At 39.9% G+C, this 25,731-nt stretch overlaps 1 protein-coding gene across 1 annotated transcript; it reads left to right on the top strand.

Moving 5' to 3' along the window:
• Window positions 1-230: 230 nt before the first annotated feature.
• On the top strand, window positions 231-25,731 carry ANKFY1 (ankyrin repeat and FYVE domain containing 1; the record flags this gene model as incomplete). Its single annotated transcript, XM_082008756.1, has 25 exons — window positions 231-305; window positions 827-1,086; window positions 2,635-2,753; window positions 5,110-5,245; window positions 6,782-6,905; window positions 8,396-8,545; window positions 9,482-9,647; window positions 11,777-11,981; window positions 12,753-12,821; window positions 13,549-13,748; window positions 14,174-14,271; window positions 14,682-14,904; window positions 15,813-15,911; window positions 17,160-17,313; window positions 18,226-18,394; window positions 19,592-19,710; window positions 20,058-20,214; window positions 21,177-21,377; window positions 22,294-22,470; window positions 22,898-23,045; window positions 23,296-23,386; window positions 23,718-23,842; window positions 24,074-24,220; window positions 24,749-24,839; window positions 25,599-25,731. The coding sequence occupies 25 exons, from the start codon at window positions 231-233 to the stop codon at window positions 25,729-25,731; spliced, it is 3,636 nt and encodes a 1,211-aa protein (XP_081864882.1).

Here is a 25,731-nt window from a genome sequence, read left to right as displayed (position 1 = left end):
TTGTACTGTTTTTAAGCACTTGTACAGTTGTTTCCTTCCAGCAGTGAAGCAGAGGTTTCTTGTATGTGTGGCCTGGGTTGAGTTCAGTGAACTAACTTAACACAACGTGTTGTGGGGTGACCATTTAAGTGTGGCAGAAAAGCAGGTTCTGCAATGGGATGGAAGTGTCTGGTCAGGGATCAAATTCACAGATGCTGCAGTGGTGCTACTGCTGAATTGAAATAGCCACCATGGGCCTGACTCTGCGTAGCGATGCCTTGTCAAGTGCAGTGCCTGCAGTGGAGGAGTGTGTGTGTGTGCCAGTGGTAAGCAGACCTCTATATATTTTTTGACTGGCCTTTAAAACAGTTTCTGGGATGAATCTGTTTTCCACTCTGGCCATTTCTTAAGGAGTTTCTTAGCTGGCAGTGAAGGAGTTCTAAACGGGTCATTTAAGTACTCTGAGGTAGATACGGTATGTGCAACTGTTCTAATACTTGCTTATGCTTGATGCCTCAGCTGTGAAGTCAAACAGCATCTTAACTAAACTGAATGAGTAGGTAAGATCTGAAGAGTTAGTTCTCTACCCCACCATGATTCCCACAATCATGGACTCCATGGTTTTAGAAAGCTTATGGTATTCCTGACTGGAGAGGATTCAGGAACTTTCTTTGTAAATGGCTTCTATCACTGTTCTGATGACTTTTGTTGTGTTTCTGGCTAGCAATCATATAAATAAAATGTTTAATATTTTAGGATGAGGTGCTCAAGTAATGTGGAAGAGGAGAGACTCTTACTGGAGTGTTCTGTGATTAAACTAGATGTGTAATGTGCTTGTGGGGTTAAGTTACCCTCAGATGCAAAACAAAGGTGTGCACGTTTCAACTTTGTAATAACACTGCGTGCCTCTGCAGAGGAGGTGGCCAAGCTGGAAAAGCACCTGATGCTTCTCCGCCAGGAGTATGTAAAGCTGCAGAAGAAACTAGCTGATACAGAAAGGAGATGCAATCTTCTGGCTGCCCAGGCTAACCAAGACAGTGCCAGTGACACCTTCATCAGTCGACTTCTTGCCATTGTAGCTGAACTCTATCAGCAGGAGCAGTACAGGTAAGAAATCCTCCTTTGGGGAAAGGGGTATTACAGGAACCTTTGACTTTATTGACTGCAGTAGGTACTAGTCTTAGACAAGGAAAATTCTTTCTCTGCTGCCTGATATGAATAGGATTCTGAGGTGCAATTGCAGTTGAAAGAGTGTGCTAAGATCTAGCATATTGAATCCAATTCTTGAATCAAGGGCTCTAAGTAGTTCATCTTTGAGACTAACAGTTAAGACAAGTTTAAAGAAAACTGACAGTTTTCACTGTCAACAACAAAGCTCTCTTTGAACAGAAGTAATTTTAAACTCATCTCTACCTAGCTGGTGAATTACACCATGGTTTTCTAATAACTGGAAAGCCCTCCTTTCTTGAAAGGGTTTGTCCTTGAAGTCACTCTGTTCACCTGTTGTGTGTAAAGAAGGCTGATTAAATTGGCTTGTCTGGTTGTATGATGTAACAAATCTTAGACAGTGATGTGTGTGACTTAGTGGTATAAATGATATTGCATCTTTGAATCTCAACACAAAATGACATTTAATGTTTTCTCTTCCATAGGCACATGAGGGATCACCTTCAATACTCTAGACCCCTTAACTGATGTAGTTCTGAGACTACAATGACACCAATTTCTTTGCTATTAGTGAAAGCAATGCCAATGTAGTATAGGAACTCAGTCATGTAAGGGGAAAATACATAGTTTTGATTAAGATTTCCTTCCCCTAACATCTCTTCATGAGCTTCTGTGAGAAAAGGCTGTGTGTCTGGCAAGAACTTATTACAGCACTGGGTAAAAGATTTGTTAGGTAGCATATGTCAGGAGAACTGGATCACTTGATTTCTGTTCAGCTTTTGAGTTTAAGGCATACAATAGTGGTCTAGTCATAAAAGGAGAAAGGAAGCAAGTACTAATGCAAGCTTTGTTAAGTAACATATCTGTACTTTGTACTTCAGTTTATAGCAGTGCTTTGATTTGGAAAACAGTCTGGAAAATACACCTACACAGTCAGAACACTTACAAACTACGGGATTTAAAAATAAACAGGGCAGGTTCTTTCTAACTACAAAGAATAACCTGGTGTTAAAGGGGTCAGAATGAAATCAGTATTCTTGACAGCTGGGCATTCTTGGGAGTCTGCCTTGTACTTGGACTACTGTCAAACTTCGTTTATTATCTTGCTGGTCTTGCCTGAAAACATTGGTGCTTAGCTGACAGTATTAGTATGGACACTGCAACATAAATATTTAACCCCAAGACTGTTGGATTTTCCTGTCTTCTACAATAATTCTCTTGCAGTTTATTCCAAAAGGGTTAAAAAAACCCCAAACCCAAACACTTTTAATACTACTGACCCATTGCATTTCTCCCTAGAAAAATAAGAATTGTGCCATTTGGCAACATGTTTTACTTAACTAATTAAATTTGTTTTGATGTCTCAAACAACTTGAACCTAAATGTGGGTATCGTGATATAGATACTATGAAGATGCTGAATCTGTACATATCTAAGCACAGGGGAAGCCTGCCCCTTACACATGTATATGCTTTTTTCTCCGATCAGTGATCTGAAGATAAAGGTTGGGGACAAGCACATCAGTGCTCACAAATTTGTCTTGGCGGCACGCAGTGATACATGGAGTCTTGCCAGCCTTGCCTCAACAGAGGAGCTGGATCTGTCAGGTCAGTTATTGCTTAGTAATGTACGATGCTTTGATTGTGTTTAGGGTGACTCATGAAAGGGCCTGTTGGGAAGAGGTTCCTTATGTACCTTTCAGACTACTACTATCCACAAAAAGTGGTACTTAATCTATTAATTAGGGAGCTTTGTCTCTGAAACAGGGTAGTATGCTTGTGAACTTGGTGCTAGTGCTAGTTAAATCAATAACCTACCTTCTTTCTCTTTAATGAACAGGGGTTGAGAATGGTGGCCTGTTTGTCTTTTCTAGAGTCAACTAAACATAATGAAAAACAAATCTATATGGAGGAGCTTGACTTCTTCCTTTCTAAGGACAGGGCTTTTTGAGGTAGTGTGCATAATTTCTCTGAAGTGTGTCATGGAAATACCTTGCCGCTTGTTAACAGAGTGTGTGTGGAAAAAGAATACCAATACTGATGTGTTATTAAAAAGTTATTTGCTTTGGCACTTTGATACCTTTGCAAAATAGGTAAGAAGTTTCCTAAAAGACTGTTAGGACTGTTTGTTTTGCTGTAGCTGTTTCTTGCATGTGTGTGTAATACTGGGCAATATTTCTGCAGGTGGAACCCCTTGACAGGCTTTTCTTCTGTGCTTAACAGTATAGAAGAGTCTTATATGGATAATTTGTGAGCAATAAAAACAGGCATGAAGTTAAGCAGGCTTACTGGCTGGCATGTTGAATATTCAGCATTGGCTTCTCTTTCTGTGCTTAATCTTATCCTGAATCCTAGGCACAGACAGACTGGAAAGAAGCAAGTCATAGCAAGCTAGTTTTATGAGACAGCATAGGCTTTCTTGTAAAAGGTTTTATGGACCTTTCTGCAGCCACAAGAAGACAGATGCCAAGGAGTTTTTAAAATTGGTGCTATGCTAATGGCAGATTATTACCAAAAAGCTCTGTTAATGGTAGTTTTGTTGCAAGTGGCAGCCCATAGCATTTTGAGCTCCACACTTAAGCTAGTCTGAGAATCTCAAATGTAACTGCAGTCTTGCATGTTTAACAATGCAAATATTTCCTGTTACAGAATGATGCTTAAAATAAGTGCTAGTAAATTATACTTTCTGCTGTGTAAAATTGATTTTTTTTTTAGAAAATTTGATAAATGGCACAGAGATTAGGTTATGAAATAGTTGTAGCAAGCAGCAAGCTGTTCCCTAAAATCTGTCATTGTTTTCTTAAGAACTTGCAAGTTAAGATTGCCTGAATCCTAACTTCAAAATACATGCAGCATTTAGAATTGAGTGTTTTTAGAGTTCATGTAATCTGCAGAATTTTCTGCTCTTTAAGAAAAGTTGAAAGAGAAGAACACAGATTCTCTTGTTGGGAGGAAGAAAATGAGCTCTTATCTCTGCCAAGGCAGAGCAGATATTATAGCTCAAGTAGGTTTTCTGATTACTTCAAGTTTGGCCTTACTAAAACCTCCTGTTTCTTAGGAGGCAGTCTACATGCTATGCCAAGTACTGTCTGGTACTCTGCAAGTAATCTGAGGCAACCCTCCATGTAAAGGAGATGTTTTAGGATGGGTATTTCAGTGTCTTAAACATGTATGTGTTTGTTTTTAAAACAAACCAACCAGCTTAAGGTACTTATTTTTCTAAATGAGTGGTACTTTTTGTTGTAATTTGTTTGATTTTACGTTGTGGAGTTGTAAGTAGGCTTGTCACTATGCTTCTGCCTAGGTGATAAAGGTCCCTGGCCACTGGGCTTGTGTGTCTTGTGTCCTGTGATGTAGGTTTCTATTTTTCTTGCTGTGTAAAAAAACATCAGGCTTCTGGTCAGTGTTGTAAACACCTGAAATCTAACCAGCTTCTTGTACTGACTCTTTTGCACCTTTCCTAGAAATGGTTCCCAGCAGTTTTAAGTGTTTTGTAGTCATTGCCAAGGTGTAAGTACCTTTATTGGAATGCAACAGTTCATAACCTATGGCTATAATATAAAAGAGGGAGAATTCTTAAATTGAAAAGGGGATTTGGGCTTGTCAAATGTAGATGTGGATTTAGCCATACGTGGGAGACCAAAGACTTTAAAGGGTTATCACTGGCCCATAAATATGCAATGTTTGTGTAGCAAGTAGGGGATGTTATAGGGCTCCCTGCATTCTGCACAGTGTTCCAATGGAAAAAAGGTTTTCCTGCTAGGTGCCAGCAATGCTACTTGTTTCAACTTCTGGACAGTTTTGCCACTGTCTTGACATTTCTATTGAACTAAAGCAGTGTAGTTTCAAAAAGGCTATCGTTTTTGATGGTAGCTGTGACATTAACAGTCAGAGGAATAGCAACTACTTGAATAGGTGATTGTTCTTTGAGTATTTTATTAAACCCTGTTGCTCCCTGTACCAGATGCTGACCCAGAGGTAACCATGGCAATGCTGCACTGGATCTACACAGACGAACTTGAGCTAAGAGAAGATGATATCTTCTTGACAGAGCTTATGAAACTAGCTAATAAATTTCAGCTCCAGCTGCTTAGGGAAAGGTGAGTCCTGGTAAATAAAATGAATCTTCTTGAACTCTTCAACCTTGTTTGAATAGAAATGTGATAGCTGCTGGCCACTGGATAAAATTTTGCTTTTTTCAAAGTCTTGAGGTTTTCAGTAATACAGCATGACATTCAGCTGATCACAGGAAATGAAGCTTGCACTACAGTTAAACTGTAGCAGTTTTTCTCATAGCTTTTATGTTCACTTTCTAGTTCCTCTCCCAGTCAAGCTAATAACCCTAATTTGGCATTGAGAGGAAGTAGAGATCAGTATATTAGTAACAAGCTCCGGAGAGTTGCAAGGAAGGAATTGTTAGAGAATGCTAGGAAGAGTCAATGGCAAGTAGCTGGCAGTATTAAAATGCCACAGGTGAAAACATTTTAACTTAAACAGCTGTTCTTCTGTGTGTCTTGGTGGCAACTTTTCTCCATAAAGAAGGTGAATGTAACAGTACAGTACTTTGCCATTTTGAGGAGATTATGGTTATGCCATTCTAGTAGGGGCTAGACTGTTATCTTGCATGTATAGAGTGCCCTAAATAACCATTTAGAGTTGGTGAGAAGCCTGAGTGTACAAATTGAAACCTCTTCAAGTTTTGTACAACTTCAAAGCCTTCAATTTAGTCAGTACCCTTTGATAGAATAATATTTTGCCCAAGGGGTATCTGGGGCTGTAGCAGTACATAGCACTCTTAATCTATGATTTAAATGTGACTCAATGTGAAGCAAACTAAATTGCTGTCAGTTCTTCTAATCAAAGAAGTTGACGTGTGTAAGGCCAATGCTAAAACTGCCTTTGGGCTTTGTACCAGCCTAAAACTGTCTTCATGTTGTACTACCTAAGCATTCCTCACTGTCTGTTCATGGTTAGTGACAAGTCCACATAAAGTATGCTACTAGTAGTTATTAGACGTCTTGGTACGTATCTGCACTTGGAAATGTGTATTTCCATTTTTATGTCTTAATATCTGCTTGGAGGTCACTGGCATGTTTAACTTCATCTTCATTTTGAGGTACTTGGATTTTCTTCCCATCAACTCTAATAGCTTAACACCTGTAAAGATTTGGTGGATCTGCTGTCAAAGTTTGTCTCTTCTCTTCATGAAACAAATGTCTGTATTTGGCATGCCTCTTTTTAGCTTTGACACAAAAGCTCATTGTGATCACTGTAGTACTTGTACGGATAGACATCTTCCCTACTTCATAACAGTGAATGAACTGCAGTTTGCTCCATTGGAGAACTAGGATGTCTGTCTCCACTTGCAGGCTTCTGCAGTATGTGGTATTTCATGGGACCTTAGCTTAGATTCTAGTTTAATAGCAGTCTGCTCTTATGGAAACTGTCTTACAGTTTCTTACAGGGCTTCAGATTAAAGTATGTTTATGTTGCTTAGCCTTACAGTAAAGCAAAGCCAAGCCTTTTTCTACTGACATCTAGGAAAAGGACTATATAGAACCATGTTAAAGCATGGGAGAGTGATTACAGTAAAGCTGTCTCCTGATTACTGAACACTGACTTTCCTATTTTGACAGATGTGAAAAAGGAGTTATGTCACTAGTTAATGTCAGGAACTGCATTCGTTTCTACCAGACTGCTGAGGAGCTCAATGCTGGCACTCTTCTGAACTATTGTGCTGAGATAATTGCTAGTCACTGGGTAAGTACTGTCAGAAGGAAGCAAGAGGAAAAATGTTTGCAGAGTATAGGAACTTCATCAGTAGAATATTGCTTAACTTACTGTATCTCCTGGTATGCTAGTGTTCAAGCATTCTAGTTGGGATGGGGATTACATGGGTTCCTGATAACAGGTCACCTTAGTCACTGGAAGTTATGCTGACCCTTACATATTTGCAAGGAGTGACAGTGTTAAAGCTGTCAAATCTGCCTGTCCTGCCCCAAATGAGTGAAGGGTGGTTTTCTGAGACTGGAGGGACTTTTTGCTTCCCATCTTTCTCATTATCTTTATAAGATAAATGTTATTTGGTATTCTCTACAATACTAATTCTTTATTATATATTTGAAACAAAGCACATTAAATGGCTCTTTCTCTAAGATTTTTTTGTTGTCTTTTAAAGGTTATGTCCATTGTCTATCTTGGTGTGAATGTCTTGAGTTGGGGGGGAAGTAGCTTGTAGCCTGAAGAACTGTTCTGTTCATGGGAAATACTTCCCTGTAAACAGCATGTTACTTTCCTAAACATTGAGCCAAAGCAAAGGAACTGTATTCTAATAAGCAAGAGGGTTGTTTATCAGATCTGGGCTTGGAATTGTTTAGAAGTTCATTCATAGTTGGTGTCTGTTCCATACGGATCACAAATCCCAGGCCTATTTTTACTTCTAAAAATAATCCAGGGAAGAGTTTATCTTGTGTAAAGGAGGGAGTGGCAAGTCTCATTTGCTCTGATTGCTTATTTTAAGGAAAGTTTGATTAACTGTCTAATGGATTAGCCTTTGAAATAAGACTTTTGTCAACAGCAGACTGGTGCTTGATGATTTATGTTATTCTAAATCTAAAATGCATTATCCAGGTATAGGGGTTCCTTTGTTTGACTAATGCCAAAACAGAGGGGAGTGCTTTGATCTGAATATATAAAAAAAAATCCTTGTATCTGAACCTGCAGGTCAGGTGTTGTACCTTTTTTCCTGCTTCTGGCTCCTAGCTTTTGACACTGTATTTTACCTGGCAATGACATTGTTTCTGCTTAGTCAAATAAGCACTAACTCAGCTGTAAGGTCTTTATACTCTTAAGTTTCTGTTTTCCTTCTATTCAGAGTTTATTTCAAAGTTCTGTGGAGTTGTCCTTCTTCAGTAGTAGTAGGCCTCTTTGTCCGAAAACTCTAATCTGATTGAAGTCCAGATAGAGAATTACTCTAGAGACTAGATGTTCATCTACTGTAACGTCTGGTAAAACACTAGTTTTCTATGTCTGTAGACAAAAGGGAAGAAAAATCTCATAACTCATCGTGAAAGTAAAAAGTAAGATGTAAAACTTCTTGAGTGTTTCTTCCTGGTCTTGAAAGGCTATCTTGGATTGTGCCTGCTTGTTGTGATGTTATCAAAATGGAGCTTTAACTTCTCTTGTGAACTTCATAATTACATTGTGCAATGCCTTGTAGGGATTATTGCTTAGCCTCTTTTTTCTTCTAGGATGACTTGCGTAAAGAAGACTTCAGCAGCATGAGTGCTCAGTTGTTGTATAAAATGTTCAAGTCAAAGACGGAATATCCTTTGCATAAGGCCATTAAAGTGGAGAGAGAAGATGTAGTCTTTTTGTATCTTATTGAAATGGATTCACAGGTATAGTGAGACTGACTTGATCTGTCGTCATCGTGGTGTTTCAAATAACTAGTTTCTACCTACCAGTCTGAACCTTATTGTTGATTTTTGTCACTAATTCTTATTTGAAAGTTTGTCATTGCTATAGCTACTTCTGTGTATGTAGTGGAGGTCTAATGGTAACGGCTCCATAAACACATAATTCAAAAGTCATTTTTAATGCTTTTAAAACATCTTGCATGCAGCACACTGTATCTAATAAAATCTAATACCTGCAGTAGATGACCTTAAAGGTCCCTTCCAACCCAAAGATTCTATGATATTGCTATGCACATTGAAAGTTGAATGGTATAACAGTCAACTTTGCTGCTTCATGGCAGTTCAGGAAGCATTACTTCTTTGAACAAATGTTTTTCTTCTTATATTGAATGTTTGAAGTAACAGGCATTTGTTCTGTTTGGATGAACACTCTAAAGTAGCAAATGAGTGGTATCCCAAAAAGGGGGAAGGAAGAATTATTCAAGTATTAATTATCAAGAACTCTTCAATTAGTGCTTTAAGATGCCTCAGATTCTAATTGGAAGCTGGGACTGTAGCAGTATTTAGCACCCCTAGGTGCTAATCTAATTGGGATTTCCAGTATCTTCAAGGAGTAATTGAATAATTCTTCCTAGTACTAGGTTGAATATGCCTGTATAGCCAGCATCTTTTAAGAGTGTACTAGTCTTGCTTCCTGTGATTTAAGGCTTGCAAACAGAACTCCTGTTTTCTCATTGAACAGTCCTCTGGGTAGGCTTGCATGTAGTGATGCTAGTCTTCTAATTGTTTTCCTGTGTAAGATGCACTTAGCATTAGAGATGAAGGTCTAATGTTATGGTAGTTGGAACAGGCTGTTAAAAAACTATGTTGGGCTGGTGAGCATACCTCTGATGTCAGCTGACTGAATTTTTGTTGTAGCTTCCTGGGAAGCTCAATGAATTGGATCACAATGGAGATCTTGCTTTGGATCTAGCCCTTGCCCAAAGATTGGAGAGTATTGCAACTACACTGGTCAACTACAAGGCTGATGTAGACAGGGCAGACAAGAGAGGCTGGAGTCTATTACATAAAGCCATCCAGAGAGGTAAGTAAATGGGATATGAAGCCTTCTTAGTTTGCAGTTGTTCCCAGTGTGGAGTATATATTCCAAAGGGTATTCCTGTATCACTTTGTAGTTGATGCTTCAGTTAGAAAACTGTGGGTAAGGATGAACTCTGTCCTATTTGGTTTTTTTTAAACTTAAAAGCAAACAACCTTTTATTTGGGATCTGAAAGCTAGCCTGCTGGCTGGTGAGCTAAACTTACACTATATGACATCCTGAAGCAATCCAGTATTGTCTGTTAATGGAAGAAATGTAGGGAGATACTGAGAATATTCAAATTTGACAACACAATGTCTTTTGATGTAGTTGAATCAAGCATGACAGCCTAGTCAAATAGAGATGAAGCCTTTTTCTAGACCTGGTTGAATGCAGCATGTGCTTTGTTTATGGTTAACAGTAAGGGTTCTTGCTACTGGACAGTGGTTTTAGGGGAGGAAAAACTGCCTGGAAGAAGATGAGGAGCAGGTGGAGATGCTTCTATGCCAGTCTGAATATCTCCGAAGCTCTGGTGAATAGTACATGGTTATCAGGATGGTGTCTGAGTACAACTACATTATTATCTTGAGCTGTTCTCCACCTTAGAGTGGAAAATGCATCTTGTGAGAACTGGAGCACAAGCAGACCTGGTTGCTGTGGCCACAATACTCTGAAGGCTTTGGAGCAGCATCTTGGCCTATGACCAAGGTCTGGTAAAAATCTGTACAGGGTTCTTCTTGCTGCTAGCTGCCCGCGATCATATCTTTGGCTCTGTTCCAGAAAGCCATGCAAAACAGGAACCTTACCGGTGACTGGACCTCATGGATATTGTAGTGCTACAAATTAAAAGCATAAGTTTACTTCTAAGAGTCCAGAAGAGCTTGCTATTAAAATTAGTTTAAGTTTTGTGAGCTCAAAATACAGCTCCCGACTTCTTCCTTTAATCTCCTACATATCTAAACAGCGTAATGCTGGTGTCTGATCCTGTGAAGGAAACTTCAGCAGCAGGAGTAGGAGACCTTCTAGGCATAGGTCAGTGTTGTGATGGCTGCAGCCCTGTAAAGCACTAGAAAGATTGGAGCAGGCTGTTGTTAAGACTAGCATTTGTCCTCTAGTTCTAGTGTCTGCTTTCAGTCTTAAGCTAGAGCTCTGAGAATGAATGCTTGCTTCTCAGTAACCAAATCTTCAGTGGATTAATCACTGTTAACAATCGCATGTTCTGGAAATGGAGCTAAAGCAAATTGTCTGAACTTGCCACATGATTCTTATTTCTTATGATCACTGGAGAGTTGGGGAATGCCAGATATGGAAATCAGAAAATGGGATTCTGTTTTTTGCTGGTATAGGTAATATAGCAGTCTATATTATATATAGCTTATACAGGGAAACAGTTGTCTTTGTCCAGTCTTGCATTCAGGACAAGCAACTTGTGAATACATGTATTCAAAGTAGCCTTTGGAATAAGGGGGATTTGTGTTATCCTGAAGTCAGTCTCTGCATCTTGGTGTTTCAAGTCCAAGGTTTCATGTAGTGAAGTGAGCCTAAGTTCTGACTTCTGAGAAGCTCTCAAGAGGGCGTTCTTGGGAATTCCATGCATGGTGGGTCCTAACTGTTGAAGCCCTTACCCTATATATAATGGGGCCTAAACTTTCAAGAGCAAGGGCTGTGTTACTGCTTGTTTATGTAGCAATACTGAAAGATGATGACTACCTTCAACTACACACTTTGGACTGATGCCCTGGAATAGTACCTTTTGTTTAAAAACTACTTGTTCGTTTAGTCTCACAATTTGTCCAATTGTGCATTAAAGCAGTGATGGATCTATCTTGATAGAGGAACTAGCGAAGTCACTATCACCATAACAAGTAAACTAGTGTGTGAACTTGAGTCACGTGTAACCTCTGGGCAAAACACTTTTTCCAAGTGGTTGCTATGAAATATTTTAATCCTGACTTTACAGTGAGGTGTTCTTGAAGTTACCTATTGCTAAGGCATTCTAAGAGCTGACACTTTTATTGGAATGATTGTATGGTATAGAGGGAAATCATGTGTATCTATTTTCTGGACTTCTATAAAGTACATAGGGTTCCAGCATATCCATAAATAACCCTTTTTTTGTTTTGTTTCACAAAAGGAGATAAATTTGCTGCAAACTTTCTCATTAAAAATGGTGCCTGTGTGAATGCTGCTACATTGGCAGACCAGGAGACTCCTCTGCACCTTGTGGCATCATACAGCCCCAAGAAGCATTTGCCGGATGTCATGGCAGAGATGGCGCAGATAGCGGAGTCCCTCTTACAGGCAGGAGCCAATCCGAATATGCAGGACAACAAAGGAAGGTAAATACCGGGTGAAGTAAACTCTGCTACCAGTTTAACAGATAAAACCATAGTGGTTAGGTGCAGCCCCCTGGGAACCTGCTGAGGTTTGTCAGCAAAGCACAGGTGATACTGGAAGCAGGAAAGGTGAATTCATCGACCCAGTTTGAGACCTGTGGGTAGCACTCAAAGCAGAAAGCTGTGCAGGCTGAATGGCACCCTGTCATGGCAAATTAAGCATAGCCCAGCTATAGAAAGCTGGAGTGAGTTGATTGTGTTGGAACACGTGGCACACAGTTAATTTGCCTTTATTGAATCACTGTGCAGTAAAGCAGGCGAACTAAGATGACAAATAGTATTCCTGAAAGGTACTTCTCTTTGAAGCCATCAGTGAAACTGAAATTATCTCAAGGAGCCTCTATCTGCAGTGTGTTTATCTGAAGTGTAGGGCCTGTAAACTGCTTTACAGGTTAGGTTGGGCTGGCGAACAAGTACATAAAGTGATATCGAAGACTTTGTGTATATCAGCTACTCAATTCTGATGGGTCAAGCTCTTGTGCTTTTTGCTTGAAGGTTAGCTCTTACATTAGTGTAAAGAGTTGCTTACTACTAAGTTAATTGGTATCATGTCCACTAAAAGGGTAGATTGCTCTTTCTTTCAAGATGTGCTTGTACCCTTATTCTGAAAGCAGGTATAACCCCATAAATCTGTAGGGGCATGTTGGTGATCATGGACAAAATCTTAAGCATCTTTCTTATTACTAATGTAACTGTACTCTGCCCCGATTGCAGGACCCCATTACATGTGTCAGTTGTGGTCAGGAATGAACCTGTATTCAGTCAACTTCTCCAGTGCAAACAGTAAGTCTCACTTAAATGTAAAATACACCGAGCTTACCTTGTACACCAAAGATATGAAAACTGGTTTAACAACTCTTCTATGCCTTTTTGCCTTATAAGGCTAGCAGTGGGCTTGGGATGCAAAAGCATAAAAGCTTTGCATAACTTAAGATGCCAGAACAACGCCAGAAGCCAAGTAAGTTTTTGCCCTACTGTAAAGAGGAAGCAAACTGTATCTCAGTGTTTTTCAGAGGGCCAGGTGAAATAATGTAGCAATAAATTTATTTGTAGTGGAGCTAAGTGCAGTAATAAGACTCTTAAAAGTCTGAATACGTTCTTGAGTTCAACTTGGGTTCTGCTGAAAGCTAATACAAGCGACTGCTTATGGTGATGAAGCAGAATACTTCATTTGTCTCAGTTTTTGTAGTTGAATTTGCAGTTTTTGTACACAATTTACTCAAATACAAGAGGATGTGTGTCTGTTACATTTAGTGGGAGCCCAAATGTACCAGGTCCATGCTTCTCCTAGGAGCAAAGAGCTTAAATCTAGTAGTCACTAAAAGGTGTCTCGCTTGTTTCAGCGTATTCACAAATTCTCTGAAGTAACTCAAGTAGGCTTCTTGGCAAGCAAAAGTTGTCAGTGAGGTATTAGATAAACTAGTACACCTGTTGAGACACTTGAAACTTAAGCTACATTGGGGACCACTTCTTAAGGTATAAACTGGGGACCATTAACTCTTATTTTTAGACTAGACTTGGAGCTGAAGGATCATGAAGGAAGCACGGCACTGTGGCTTGCAGTTCAGTATATCACTGTATCGTCTGATCAATCTGTAAACCCTTTTGAGGATGCCCCTGTTGTAAATGGAACCTCATTTGATGAGAACAGTTTTGCAGCAAGGTTGATCCAACGAGGCAGCAATACAGATGCTCCAGACACAGTAACAGGTAAAACAGAGTTTTGTATTTCTGTGTAGGTGGAAGGCTTGTAAGTTAATTGCTTAATGCTAACTGCACTTGGAAGAGCTGAATGAGGTTTCAACAGCACTTGCTACATAATAAATGTAGGTGGTAGTAGCTTTACCCAGAGCTGGAATGCTGACAGGTCCCAAGCTGAGCCTGACTTGCAGGAAGGGACAGAAAATCTGGACTCCTTGCCAGGTCCTAACATCCCCTTTACAGTTTCAAAATGTGTAATTCCTAAATGGTAGTGCGTGTGACAGTCCAGCATTGCAAGGGGACTACTAGTAGGTAGGGTTTTCCTTGGCTTCAAATTTTAATGTTGTAAGGTAGTGGGGAAGGTACTAGCACACTTGTTAGTATCAAAGTGTGGTTGGAGTAGCACTCTAACAGTGTTCATCGTTTTTCTGTAGGAAACTGCTTGCTTCAGAGGGCAGCTGGTGCAGGAAATGAGGCAGCTTCTCTCTTCCTAGCAACTCATGGAGCAAAAGTCAACCACCAAAACAAATGGGTAAAAGCAGAAACCTGTAGACTGTAGTCTGAAAGTTTCCTTATTTCTCTTCAGAAATAAGGTAGCAGAGATCTCTCATTGCTAACTATAGCTTAAAGCAAGTTGGAACACCTGCTGAGCCTTTCGCATATTTTCAGGTATTTAGTAGTGGCTGGATAACTGTTGCAATTCTCATGGCACTGTTCCTGCAGCATTACTAGTTGTTAACATGCTTTTAACACTTCCTTCAGTGCCTGTTGTAATAAAGTCCTTAATATATGCTAACTAATGTAGTTTGACAGTCCTAAGGAGCTTCAACTACTAGGACACAAGCTCTTTGCACCAGTTCTTGTGGGCACAGTAGTTATAAAACCCCGAAGAGAAGTAGCTTTTAGTCTCAAGCAGTCAACCTAGTATTCTGTTTATTAAAGGGAGAAACACCACTGCATACAGCCTGTAGGCATGGCCTAGCAAACCTGACGGCAGAACTTCTGCAACAAGGAGCCAATCCAAATATCCAGACTGCAGAAGCAGTGCTTGGTCAGAAGGATGCATCTTCTCCAATGGCAGAGAGCGTTTATCTGCAAACTCCCCTTCACATGGCTATTGCTTACAATCACCCAGATGTGGTGTCAGTCATCCTGGAACAAAAAGGTAGGTTTTTTCTGGTTCAGACTGTATTGATGCTGTAGTTGATCGGTGTGTCAAGATGGCCTCTAAACTGTGTTTTGACAAACTACTAATAAAGCATGTCTTTCTGTAAACTTTAAGGACAGCAGTTAATGAGACTGGATAAACATAGTCTTAAATCATCTAATTTGCCCATAAATCTTGATAAATTCTCCACTGTAGCTAATGGACTTGAACACTTAGCCTCAGGTTGTATTCTAGCTGTACAACTGAGATCCCTTTTCTCTCCTTGTCAAAGCATTTGGTTCAGGTGAATGCTGGAATCAAATATAGATAAAGGCATCTTCCTATGGTTAAGACTTCTGCCTCCCTCAACTCTTTCAGTAAGAGGACTTTGTACAGAGTGATGCTAGTATTGTAGCAGACTTGAGTCTCAGATGACAGTTTATTAAATGCTACTAGTTCAGCTTCTTCCTAGCAGCAGGAGTTTGACAGCTGAAGCAAGGCCCATTTTGTCTCCTACCATAAGTGGCATTTAGAGGGAGTAGGTGAGTTGGGGAGAATATCCTCCATCCCAGGGAGCTGAGGAGGAGGGATGCTGCCACCATCTTGCAGTACAGCCTACACTCTTCATTCTCAGAGCTTTGTGTAGGCCACTCTGTTTGGAAGTAGAGGTAGAAAGGGGGCAGGTTAAGCCTCTTAGCTAGAAAGTTGAATGTTTTTAGTGTAAGTATTAAGATCAGGCAGTAGTGGCAATACTACCTGAATCCAAAGCAGTATCATATCTGCAGAAACTGAAGGTATCTTGCTCAGATCTTTCAAACTGACTGCTCAAGGAACAGCCTCCAAAATGTGGCATTGCTACTCCTGCTAGCTTTCAATGTGCAGGTCAAGTACAAGAATGCTTTAATTCCTCATGCTTTCTTTTCTAGCTAACGCTCTTCATGCTACCAACAACTTGCAAATTATTCCTGACTTCAGTCTAAAGGACTCGAGGGACCAGACTGTGCTGGGATTGGCTCTTTGGACAGGTATGTGCCTTCAAAACAAGATGAGAATTTACACAGGTATGGAAGCTGTGACACAGAGAAGATTTTTAAAGGCAAAACAGCAGTTGTGTATTCACGTCCTGGCTTGTGCTGCTAGTGAGAAGCTGTCAAGGAGAGCTTTAGATGATTATTCAGCTTCTAAAAGTGAATTATCACATCTGATGTACTGATAAGACTTCTAGCCCTATAGCTTCCCTTGTTCACTAGCAGGTAGCCTGAAGCCTCTTGCCCACAACTGTATGTGCAGTTCTGTGGAATTGTTCCACTGTGAACTCCCTGGTAGTTTTCATATTGGATCACCATATTGTCTGTTTGTGGTTAACTCTGTTGTAGACGCTGCTTAATACTGTGATGCTGACCTTTACAAAAGGAAGGTGAGCTACTTGTAAGTAGCTGTTAAGGGGAATAGAACTTGAAATACTGATTCAGGAGATGTTTTCTTGTCTGAAATGTGGAGGGGAATGATTAGGGGAAAACTAGATATTTTTGTTTGCAGCAAAGTGATGTTTCAACAGTATTAGCACACTGTCAAAAGAGGTGCTGTGGTCACTACTGAATCAATTTAAGTATGGTCCTATTGAGATAGAAAAAGCAACTGTTTAGGGAATGACTACTCCTACTCTGGATTTCAGAGGCAGAATGCTTAGTGATGTTGCTTTGTACAGGAATGCAAGATGTCATCCATGCATAACAAATGTCTTTCCTGTCCAGGCTTTTCACTTTCCTTAACAATGAGAGGAAACCAAAATGTAGCTTTCTCTCTGACATTGCCCTTATCTGCTTGTGAGATAAAGGAGGAACTAAGCTAAACATCTAATATAGTAATATTCAAGGGAGTAGCTTATGAATACAGTACCAAAGTTAATATGTTTGTTGGACAGAAGTCTGAAGTGATATGAAAGACTAGGCTAGGTATGGTTAAGGAGGACTCTACTACATTTAGGTTGGCAGAACTAATGGGAAAGCTGTGCTATATACCAGACCGTATCTTGTGTCTTTAAAGACATAGAGACTCAATCAATATTCAGTAAGTCTGTAAGTAAATATTCAAGCTCGGTAAAGTCATGAGTTGGCTTAGCTCATGTATGTAATTTTAATACGCTCTAGCATTGATTCAGTGCATCTCTTACTGTAATTACTGAAAATTGGAAGCTTGAAGCTTATTTGTTAATCTTCAGTGTCTCTTGTATAGAACTGAAGGTGAAATACTAACTAGTTTTAACTCTTTAGGCATGCACACAATAGCAGCTCAGTTGCTTGGGTCTGGGGCATCCATCAATGACACCATGTCAGACGGACAGACTCTACTACATATGGCAATACAGAGACAAGATAGTAAAAGTGCGCTCTTTTTGCTGGAACATCAGGCAGATATAAATGTCAGGTAAGATCTTAACTGATACAACTCTCACTTGGATCTGTATTTAAGAGCAGGTAGTGACGACTGCCATTTATTTATATAATGACTTGAAGTTTTGTTTCAAATCATGATTTGTGCTTAGTTATGTGTTTGATGCTTTTTTTATGGCACTACTTATGGCTGAGGGATTACATATGTGAACTTGGACCTACGTTTGGGCAGTACCTCCTCAAGTCCTCAGACTCTAGAGTCCTAGAGGCATGGTACTGAACTTCTATAGTTTCATCTATTTGTCAGCTTGGAGCTGCAGGTTTTCTACAACCTAAACCAATTAGATGTAGCTCCAGCAACAAGATTCAAGTGTCAGATTGCCTCCTGACAGTGGAACTTGCCTCCTGAGTATCTCTTGGACAAGTTGACATTTGACTGAAGACGACATCTGCTTGCGTGATTGACAGGCTGTCTTTGAAGTTTGGCGAGCTATATTGTAATGAATGAATGTCAGGGGTACAAACTGCCAAATGCTGCTGTTGTAACTTCAGGTTTTTAACAGTTGGTACTTCTGACTGTTGTTTGAAGTGTTACCACAGTGTAGACAAACTTGTTTACTTCTGTGGCAATAGACTCGCTCTTTAGGAAATCTGTTCAAATAATGGCTGCACTTAATGATGAAATGCAGTGTCTCTGAGCTGCTAAAACTAATGTGCTTTTCAAACTTTAGAAATCAATCACTTCCTACTAAAGGGCGGGGGAGAAAGGTAAACTACGTAGCTGTGATGAAAAACTAACATGATGCATTTGGCTGTAGAGCTATGGTCTTACTAAGGCAAAAATACACATGAGGAAATAATTCTTGGCTTTGCCAATAAACTACTGTAACGCAAGGCCTAACTTTATAATGCAGTAGTAACAGACTTCAAACTGTACCTATTACAGAACACAGGATGGAGAGACTGCCTTACAGCTAGCTATAAAAAACCAGCTCCCTCTTGTGGTTGATGCTATTTGTACCAGGGGAGCAGACATGTCTGTGCCAGATGAGAAAGGAAATCCTCCGTTATGGCTTGCCTTAGAAAATAACCTGGAAGATATTGCATCAACTCTGGTAAGACTGTCCGTTGACTCAATTTAGTTCCACTTTTGTGCGTCTTGCTAGCAACAAAGGGCTCATCAGCAAAACCAAGCTCAATGCATGAGAAGAACAGAGTATAGTTCCAGAGATAGTCCTATACCACTAACTTCTAGAGGTTTTTCTTCACCAGAAGTTCCTTTTTCTTGGGAAGACTCTTAGAAACACTGTAGTCTGCACAGCCAAATATCTTGCAGCCACTGTAATAAAGGTATAGAATATGCTATCTGGAATCCTGATCCTGGAACGAGTAAGGACCTACTGAAAACATCAGTCTGTGGCATACCAGACTTGTGTAATGATAGGCTTCTTGAATAAAACTGAACATGCTTTAGAGTATGTGCTGGTTTTTATTGTATCTTAAAGTTCCATTAAGAAGGCCTTTAAAGGCTTATATTTAAGACTATTTACTTTCAGGCATAGGTGATCCAGCAGGAGACTTCTTAGACATAAGTAGACCCCCTTATGTCTCCTTCATAAGCAAGTTACTTGAAAGCTTTGTCTTTGATACCCAGTTATTGTCTGCTGGAGACAACTATTTGAAAGCTGTGCTGATGAGCTGAGAAATACATCTTATAATCGTACTTGACTGTGCTGGTATTGGCTAAGAATCTTTATGGAGTCAACAATGAAACTACTAGTGTATAAACCTTGTAAATAGCTTGTGGAGTGGAACAAGTCCTATGTAAGTGCCACATTGGTTGAGTAAGTAGTTCTGTAGTAGAAGAATGTAAATATTAGTTTTTTCCAGGAACTGTATTTCTATCTCTGTTTTAACTGAATGTATAGGAAAGCAAGTAAATGGGGCAGACCTTCAAAGACAAGGCCTGCTGATGCTACTTGACTTGCTTTAGGTGGTTGTCACTGCTGAAAGTGAGGTAACTGTTACCCAAATAGATCTGTCTGTTCAGGGTATATGGGTCAATATCTGAATTGTTAGTAGATGCTAACGTATTATGTATTAGACCAGTAAAACATCAGTCCAGAAGACATGAAAGTAGCTTCCTGAAATTCAATGATTGTCACAAGATTAGATAAGGCATCTCAAATTCTACCTCTAAGGGTAGGATAATGTTTCAGAAGCATTAGTCAAGGACTATATAAAGTCCTTGCTGGAGCTTGCTGGAGACAGAGGAAAAAAATCTCACTGCCTCACTGTGCTTCTCCTTCCAGGTTAGGCACGGCTGTGATTCAACCTGTTGGGGGTCAGGACCAAGTGGCTGCTTACAAACTCTTCTTCATAGAGCTATTGATGAAAACAGTGAACAAATAGCATGCTTTCTTATTCGCAGGTCAGACCCCCTTCTAAAAAACAAATGTTCTAATGTGCATGTACTTATTTTCCTGGTATAAATTAATTGAATGCTATTTTGAGCCGGTAACAGGTATGTGTTTTGTTAGACTTTGGTGGGTGGATTGCACTTACAGAATTCTGACTAATCTTAAAGATGCATTCTGTTATCTATATTAGCATCATGTTCTTGATGACAAGAGTCCAACTAAAACCAGGAACTTGTGTTTATGTAGAATGTGTCCGCAGTTGCTGGATCAGCTTTTGTAAACTTTTTTCTGACCCTTATTTGGAGTTGTTTAAGTCTGGATTAAATGTATTAAATTGACTGTACGGTGTTTGTTTTAGTGGTTGTGATGTGAATAGTCCAAGAAAGCCAGGCCCAAATGGAGAAGGAGAAGAGGAAGCTCATGATGGACAGACGCCCCTACACCTGGCAGCCTGCTGGGGATTAGAAGAGGTGATCCAGTGCCTTTTGGAGTTTGGTGCCAATGTCAATGCTCAGGTATGTAGAAGAGTTGTGCACAGGTTCTTTGGAGTGGATTCTTTGCCTCCAATGCAGTGAAAACAAACTTCCCTCTTGGTATTGTGTTTTGCTTGATAGGAAAAAGAACATCCTTCTGCTATGGCTGAGCCAATGTGTGATGATGGCCTTCAGTTCTACTTTCTTTCCTGTCCCTTGTTACCAGATCTAGTGCTCACCTGCCCATACAATGGGTTAATTCAGGAAGCTATACTGAGGGAAAATAATGATACAGAAAACTTCTTGCTGCGTTAGTTCTGTAATGACTGGAATTCAACTCTTCTGTCCCTAGTGTGAATTAACTTAAAAAATTAAATTCTGCTGCAATTAATCACTACTACTTTAAGCTGGAGTTTAAAACTCCAGAATACCCTACTTAGTATGTTTGGGAAGTGTCTTCAGTTACTGAGTAAACTGAGGTGATGCAAGTATGAGTTACGCTTCACTTCTCATTACACAGTAATCCTTAAACAGAAGTTTGACAAGTAGCAACAAAAGAAATGAATGCGTAACACTTCTACATCCTGATGCTATTGAGAATGACATCAAAATGAATGACACAACACAGTCACAAAGCAGCCATGGCTGTAAACTGCTGCTTGAGACAGACAAGTGATTAAACACCTTAATTGAATTTGCTAGACTTAAGTTTGAATGCTCATCTCTGCTTCCAAAATGTCTGACTACATGGAAAATGTTACTCTGAGCTACTTAAATGGCTGTATAGGACAGGATTGAGGTCAACCTATTTGGAGAAACAAATACCAATTTGCTTCACTTACACTATGGATTTGAACTCCCACTGCAACTATTTGTTGTCCCAGCCAAAGGCAGCTGGGTATGTCATACAACTAAACTAATAAGTTTCCTCGATTCTTAAAAATTAGGGAAGGATTCGTGTATTACTGAATCTTCATATAACAAACTTCCTGGTTTCCTTCTAGGATGCAGAAGGAAGAACTCCAATCCATGTTGCCATTAGCAACCAACATAATGTTATCATTCAGCTTATGATTTCACATCCAGATATTAAGCTAAATGTACGTGACAGGCAAGGAATGACTCCCTTTGCATGTGCTATGACGTATAAAAATAACAAAGCAGCTGAAGCAATTTTGAAGAGGGAACCAGGAGCTGCTGAACAGGTAAGGTGGGAGTACTCAAAGCATGCTGGTCGTCTTACTGCAACTAGTTCATGGTAACAGGTGTTCCACAAGCAAATTCTGCTTTATCCTTTTGTGGCTTTAGATGCAATGACATTTGCCAGGTGCCAGTTTTCCATAGCGGGATTTACTTGAGAAACCATAGGTGTGTACTTGCTGTATGTGAGTAAGAACATCAAGGGTTAGTGTCTTGTCAAACCTTATCTCATCTTGTCAGTACTACATTGAGAAACAGGCCTATGTGTATATAAGGAGACGGTTCTTACTTTTGTCTTGTGCTGGACTAGTGTGGAAATATTGTATTACCTAGCTTTCCCAAAGCTATTCAAAATAGAAACCCTGACCTAAAATAACTGAATAATAGATGTTACACTGCACTGCTGAACTGTAAAACCTCCAACTGTATCTTCAGGCTTCTGGTGTGACACTTCAGGCAGCTGTTCAGGAGTTTCTTCACTTGGTATTAAGTCAAAAGATGAATACACTTTCCATCAGTGTGCCAGGATTTTGTGTTGCTTCCTTCTCTGGTGTTAACTGCTGGATTGACTCAAGTTTGTTTCATTTAACTGAGTTTATTGTTAACTGTGGCTCAGTATTTACTACAACAGCTGTTGACCTTTTGTCTGTCATAATACAGTGTATGGTCAAGAAATGACAAGGTTAGGCAGTAGAAATAAAGTAGTCTGAAGCAGACTAGAGTGAGCCATTGCAGCTGATAATTTACAATTCAGTTTATTTGATGGTCATTTCTATCAAATAAGTCTCTTTATATTAAGTAGTGAAAGGAACAAGACCCTACAGCTCACCAAGTCTCACTTGATGAAAATGTCCTACTGCATAACAACTTGCTGTTCTACAGAAGTAATGGATTTCATTTCATGTGCCCTTTCTGCCACAGGTTGATAATAAAGGTCGGAATTTCCTACATGTAGCTGTTCAGAACTCAGACATTGAGAGTGTGCTGTTTCTGATAAGTGTACAGGCTAATGTAAACTCTCGGGTCCAGGATGCCTCCAAACTAACACCTCTCCACCTGGCTGTACAAGCTGGCTCAGAGATCATTGTGCGTAATCTGGTATGTAGTGGAGAGTCATCTTTCCTCTAGTTAAAAAATGCATGTTCTGCCTTAATGCACATTGCCTGTAGGCTGGAAAAGTCAGCTGAAGGTGACACCGCTTCTTCTGAAACACAATTCGGACTTGCATAAGGTTCCCTTAGCTTGTATTGTTAGCTGAGCTGCATCAGTAGCCTTTGTAGGAGCATGGTGATTTGCAGCAATTGCTAGGTAATGTGGCTCACTTCAGAGGAAGAGCCTTACCTTGTGTTTTCTGCAGATTGGAAAACAAGTTGCAGCAGCTCAGTAATGATAGCAGCTCATGTATGCTGGAGGCTTAGAAATATCTCTGTACAGTGGAGTCTTGTGTGCTTCATTCACAGAAATAAACTGTTGGCTAGTAGTCCTGAAAACATCTTTGAAAGTATTCCTTCTTGCATCTTGACAGCTGCTTGCAGGTGCCCAGGTGAATGAACTGACTAAGCATCGTCAGACTGCTCTTCACTTAGCAGCCCAGCAGGATTTGCCCACCATTTGTTCAGTCCTTCTGGAAAATGGAGTAGACTTCGCAGCTGCAGATGAAAATGGAAATAATGGTAAATTTCTGAATTTCTACAAGTAGATGTAAAGACTTCAGTAGGTCTGTTAATGATATCTCCTAGTGGTAGATAGCCCACTGAATGGGCTCACTCTTCAAAGATGAAAAAGAATGAAAGTCCAGGAAATCAAAGCTGGTGGAAGGAGTTTTGGTGGGGGAAGCGGAAAGGCAGTGCTAATTTTATCAGTCCGTAATTACTGCTGACATTAACTCCTTCAGATTCTTGAAGCTTCTCTCTTACTTTTCAGCTCTTCATCTGGCAGTGATGCATGGCCGTCTAAACAATATCCGGGTCCTCCTCACAGAGTGCAATGTAGATGCAGAAGCCTTTAATATTAGGTAATTAGTGTAGTCTTAACAGACTAAAAGAACTACAATGTAATTTAAATTGTGTGCTTCTATGACTAGATAAATCAAAGATTTGACTTGGATTATAGTATTTCTACACTAATTTTACAGTGAAGCATGCAGAGCATGCTGTGTCGAAATTGTGTGGAAGTTGTGTATACCAAGAAAAGGAAGTTAAAGTAGACAGACATTCTGTATGATGTACTGAGTTACTTTAGCATTGTTTAAGTCTGAACCAGACCTAATGTGAAAACAAGGAGAGTTGAATGAGTAACTGTAGTAGCAGCAGACTTTGATCAGGATAACAAACTCCTTTCCCCAGAGGCCAGTCACCAATGCATATTTTGGGACAATATGGGAAAGATAATGCAGCAGCCATCTGTGACCTCTTCTTGGAGTGTATGCCAGAATACCCTCTAGACAAACCTGATGCTGAAGGAAACACAGGTAGGTGAGATTCAAGAGCTATTAAACTTGAAAGTCACTCAAGTCATATTAATGGTATGTCACCTTTAAAGCTGGAATAATTTGCAGTAGTATGTTAAATACAGTAAGATTTTTTTTTTAGTAACTTTTAAGTAACATTACTTAAAAGTACTAGAAATTCTACTCTGGACTGAGTGTAACACAAGACCTACCATTCTGTTAACTGGAGAGTGTCTGCCTTTCATTTTTCAGTGCTCCTCTTGGCTTACATGAAGGGAAATGCTAACTTGTGTCGTGCGATAGTGAGAGCTGGGGCTCGTCTTGGAGTTAACAATAATCAAGGAGTCAATATCTTCAACTACCAAGTTGCTACAAAACAGCTTCTCTTCAGACTCCTGGGTAAGTACTACTTGCTGCTGTTGGAAAGTCTTTTTAGCTTATGCTTCTGACATACTTCGGTGGAAGAAAAGAACTCTGGACATCTGACTTAGATGACAGTAATTCCAGAGGGACTGAACTTCTGAATATTCTACTGCTTTAAGTGAGGGGTAGATAGAAATACTCATTTTTCTCATGATCAACTGAAAAGTTCCCCAATGCAGACCTGCCAGACTTAAATATTACTTTTTCTGGATTAATAGACACGGAGAATCCTGGCTGATGTGGTCTAATACAGTTTAAAACCTAGATAGAGCTTTTTAACTTGTGGTGTATAGTTGCTGTGGGTAACGCGATGTTGGTGAAAGCAACTATACACTGTCTGCAAACAAGACTGCAGCTACTGCACGAGTACTTAAATGCTGGGTGCAACCTAAAACTTGAAAAAAGCCTCCTTAACATTACAGTGTACTCAAGAAGTGCCTGAACCCATTTTGTTTAAAAAAAAAAAAAAAAAATTAAAATGTAGCTTTTTTTTGCTTTGAACAGATATGCTGACCAAAGAACCCCCCTGGTGTGATGGCTCCAACTGCTATGAATGCACTGCCAAATTTGGGGTCACAACAAGAAAGCATCACTGGTAATATGACAGATCCTGCTGTGCTTACAAGGAAACGGATGTCTTCCAAACATAGCTAGGCTTGTCCCTTCTGGTGGTTTAGGAAACCCCCATGTTAACATAGGTGTATAACAAGTAATCCAGCTCAAACATTGCACCCTGTCCTAGTTGAGAGCAGTAACTTGTGGTCTGACTAAAATCACATCTTAAGCAAATTGTACTTAATATTCTGATTTGTTGAAAATGAGAAATCATGTTAAAGTTCCAGTAGTGAAATGGAGGATTTAGATGCCCACTTTCAGTAGTGGAGCTGACTTGCTCTGAAACAGGTGACATATTTGGGCAGCCACGGCCAGCTTAGGTTAAGGGTGCTGTTTGTAATGTGGAAATGACTGGAAGTGTAGGCACAAGTTGCTCTTGTGTAGGCATGAGCTGCCTTTTCTTAACTAGTCTGAACTTCTACAAAATATGCTGGGTTAGATGGATCTTAAGCCAAGATTTCTCTCTTAGCACAGGTGAGACTGCCCAATGTTCCAGAGAAACCGCATACATCAGTTGAAGTAGTACTAGGTGACTGACTAGTATAGAAGCTGTATGTGGTTTTGGCATTAGTATTCAATTATTACGTGAGAGATACTGGAAGATACAAGAAAAATGTAGCTTTTCAATTGCTACTGTACCCGTGTAGTGGCACTATCATTGATAAAGAACATCGAACAGTAAAACCCTGGTGCTCACTGAGTGAATTCACCTTTTCTCCCACCCCTCTTCTATCAACAGCCGACACTGTGGACGCTTGCTCTGCCATAAGTGCTCAACAAAGGAAATTCCTATCATAAAATTTGATCTGAACAAGCCAGTTAGAGTTTGCAACATCTGCTTTGATGTCCTGACTCTGGGAGGAGTCTCCTAG

This window comes from Phaethon aethereus (genome assembly GCF_964289735.1).
Source record: "Phaethon aethereus genome assembly, chromosome: 19".
In the NCBI taxonomy this organism is placed as follows: Eukaryota; Metazoa; Chordata; class Aves; order Phaethontiformes; family Phaethontidae; genus Phaethon; species Phaethon aethereus.
The sequence above is the reverse complement of the archived record's forward strand: the minus strand, read 5'-3'. Positions and strand labels throughout refer to the sequence as shown.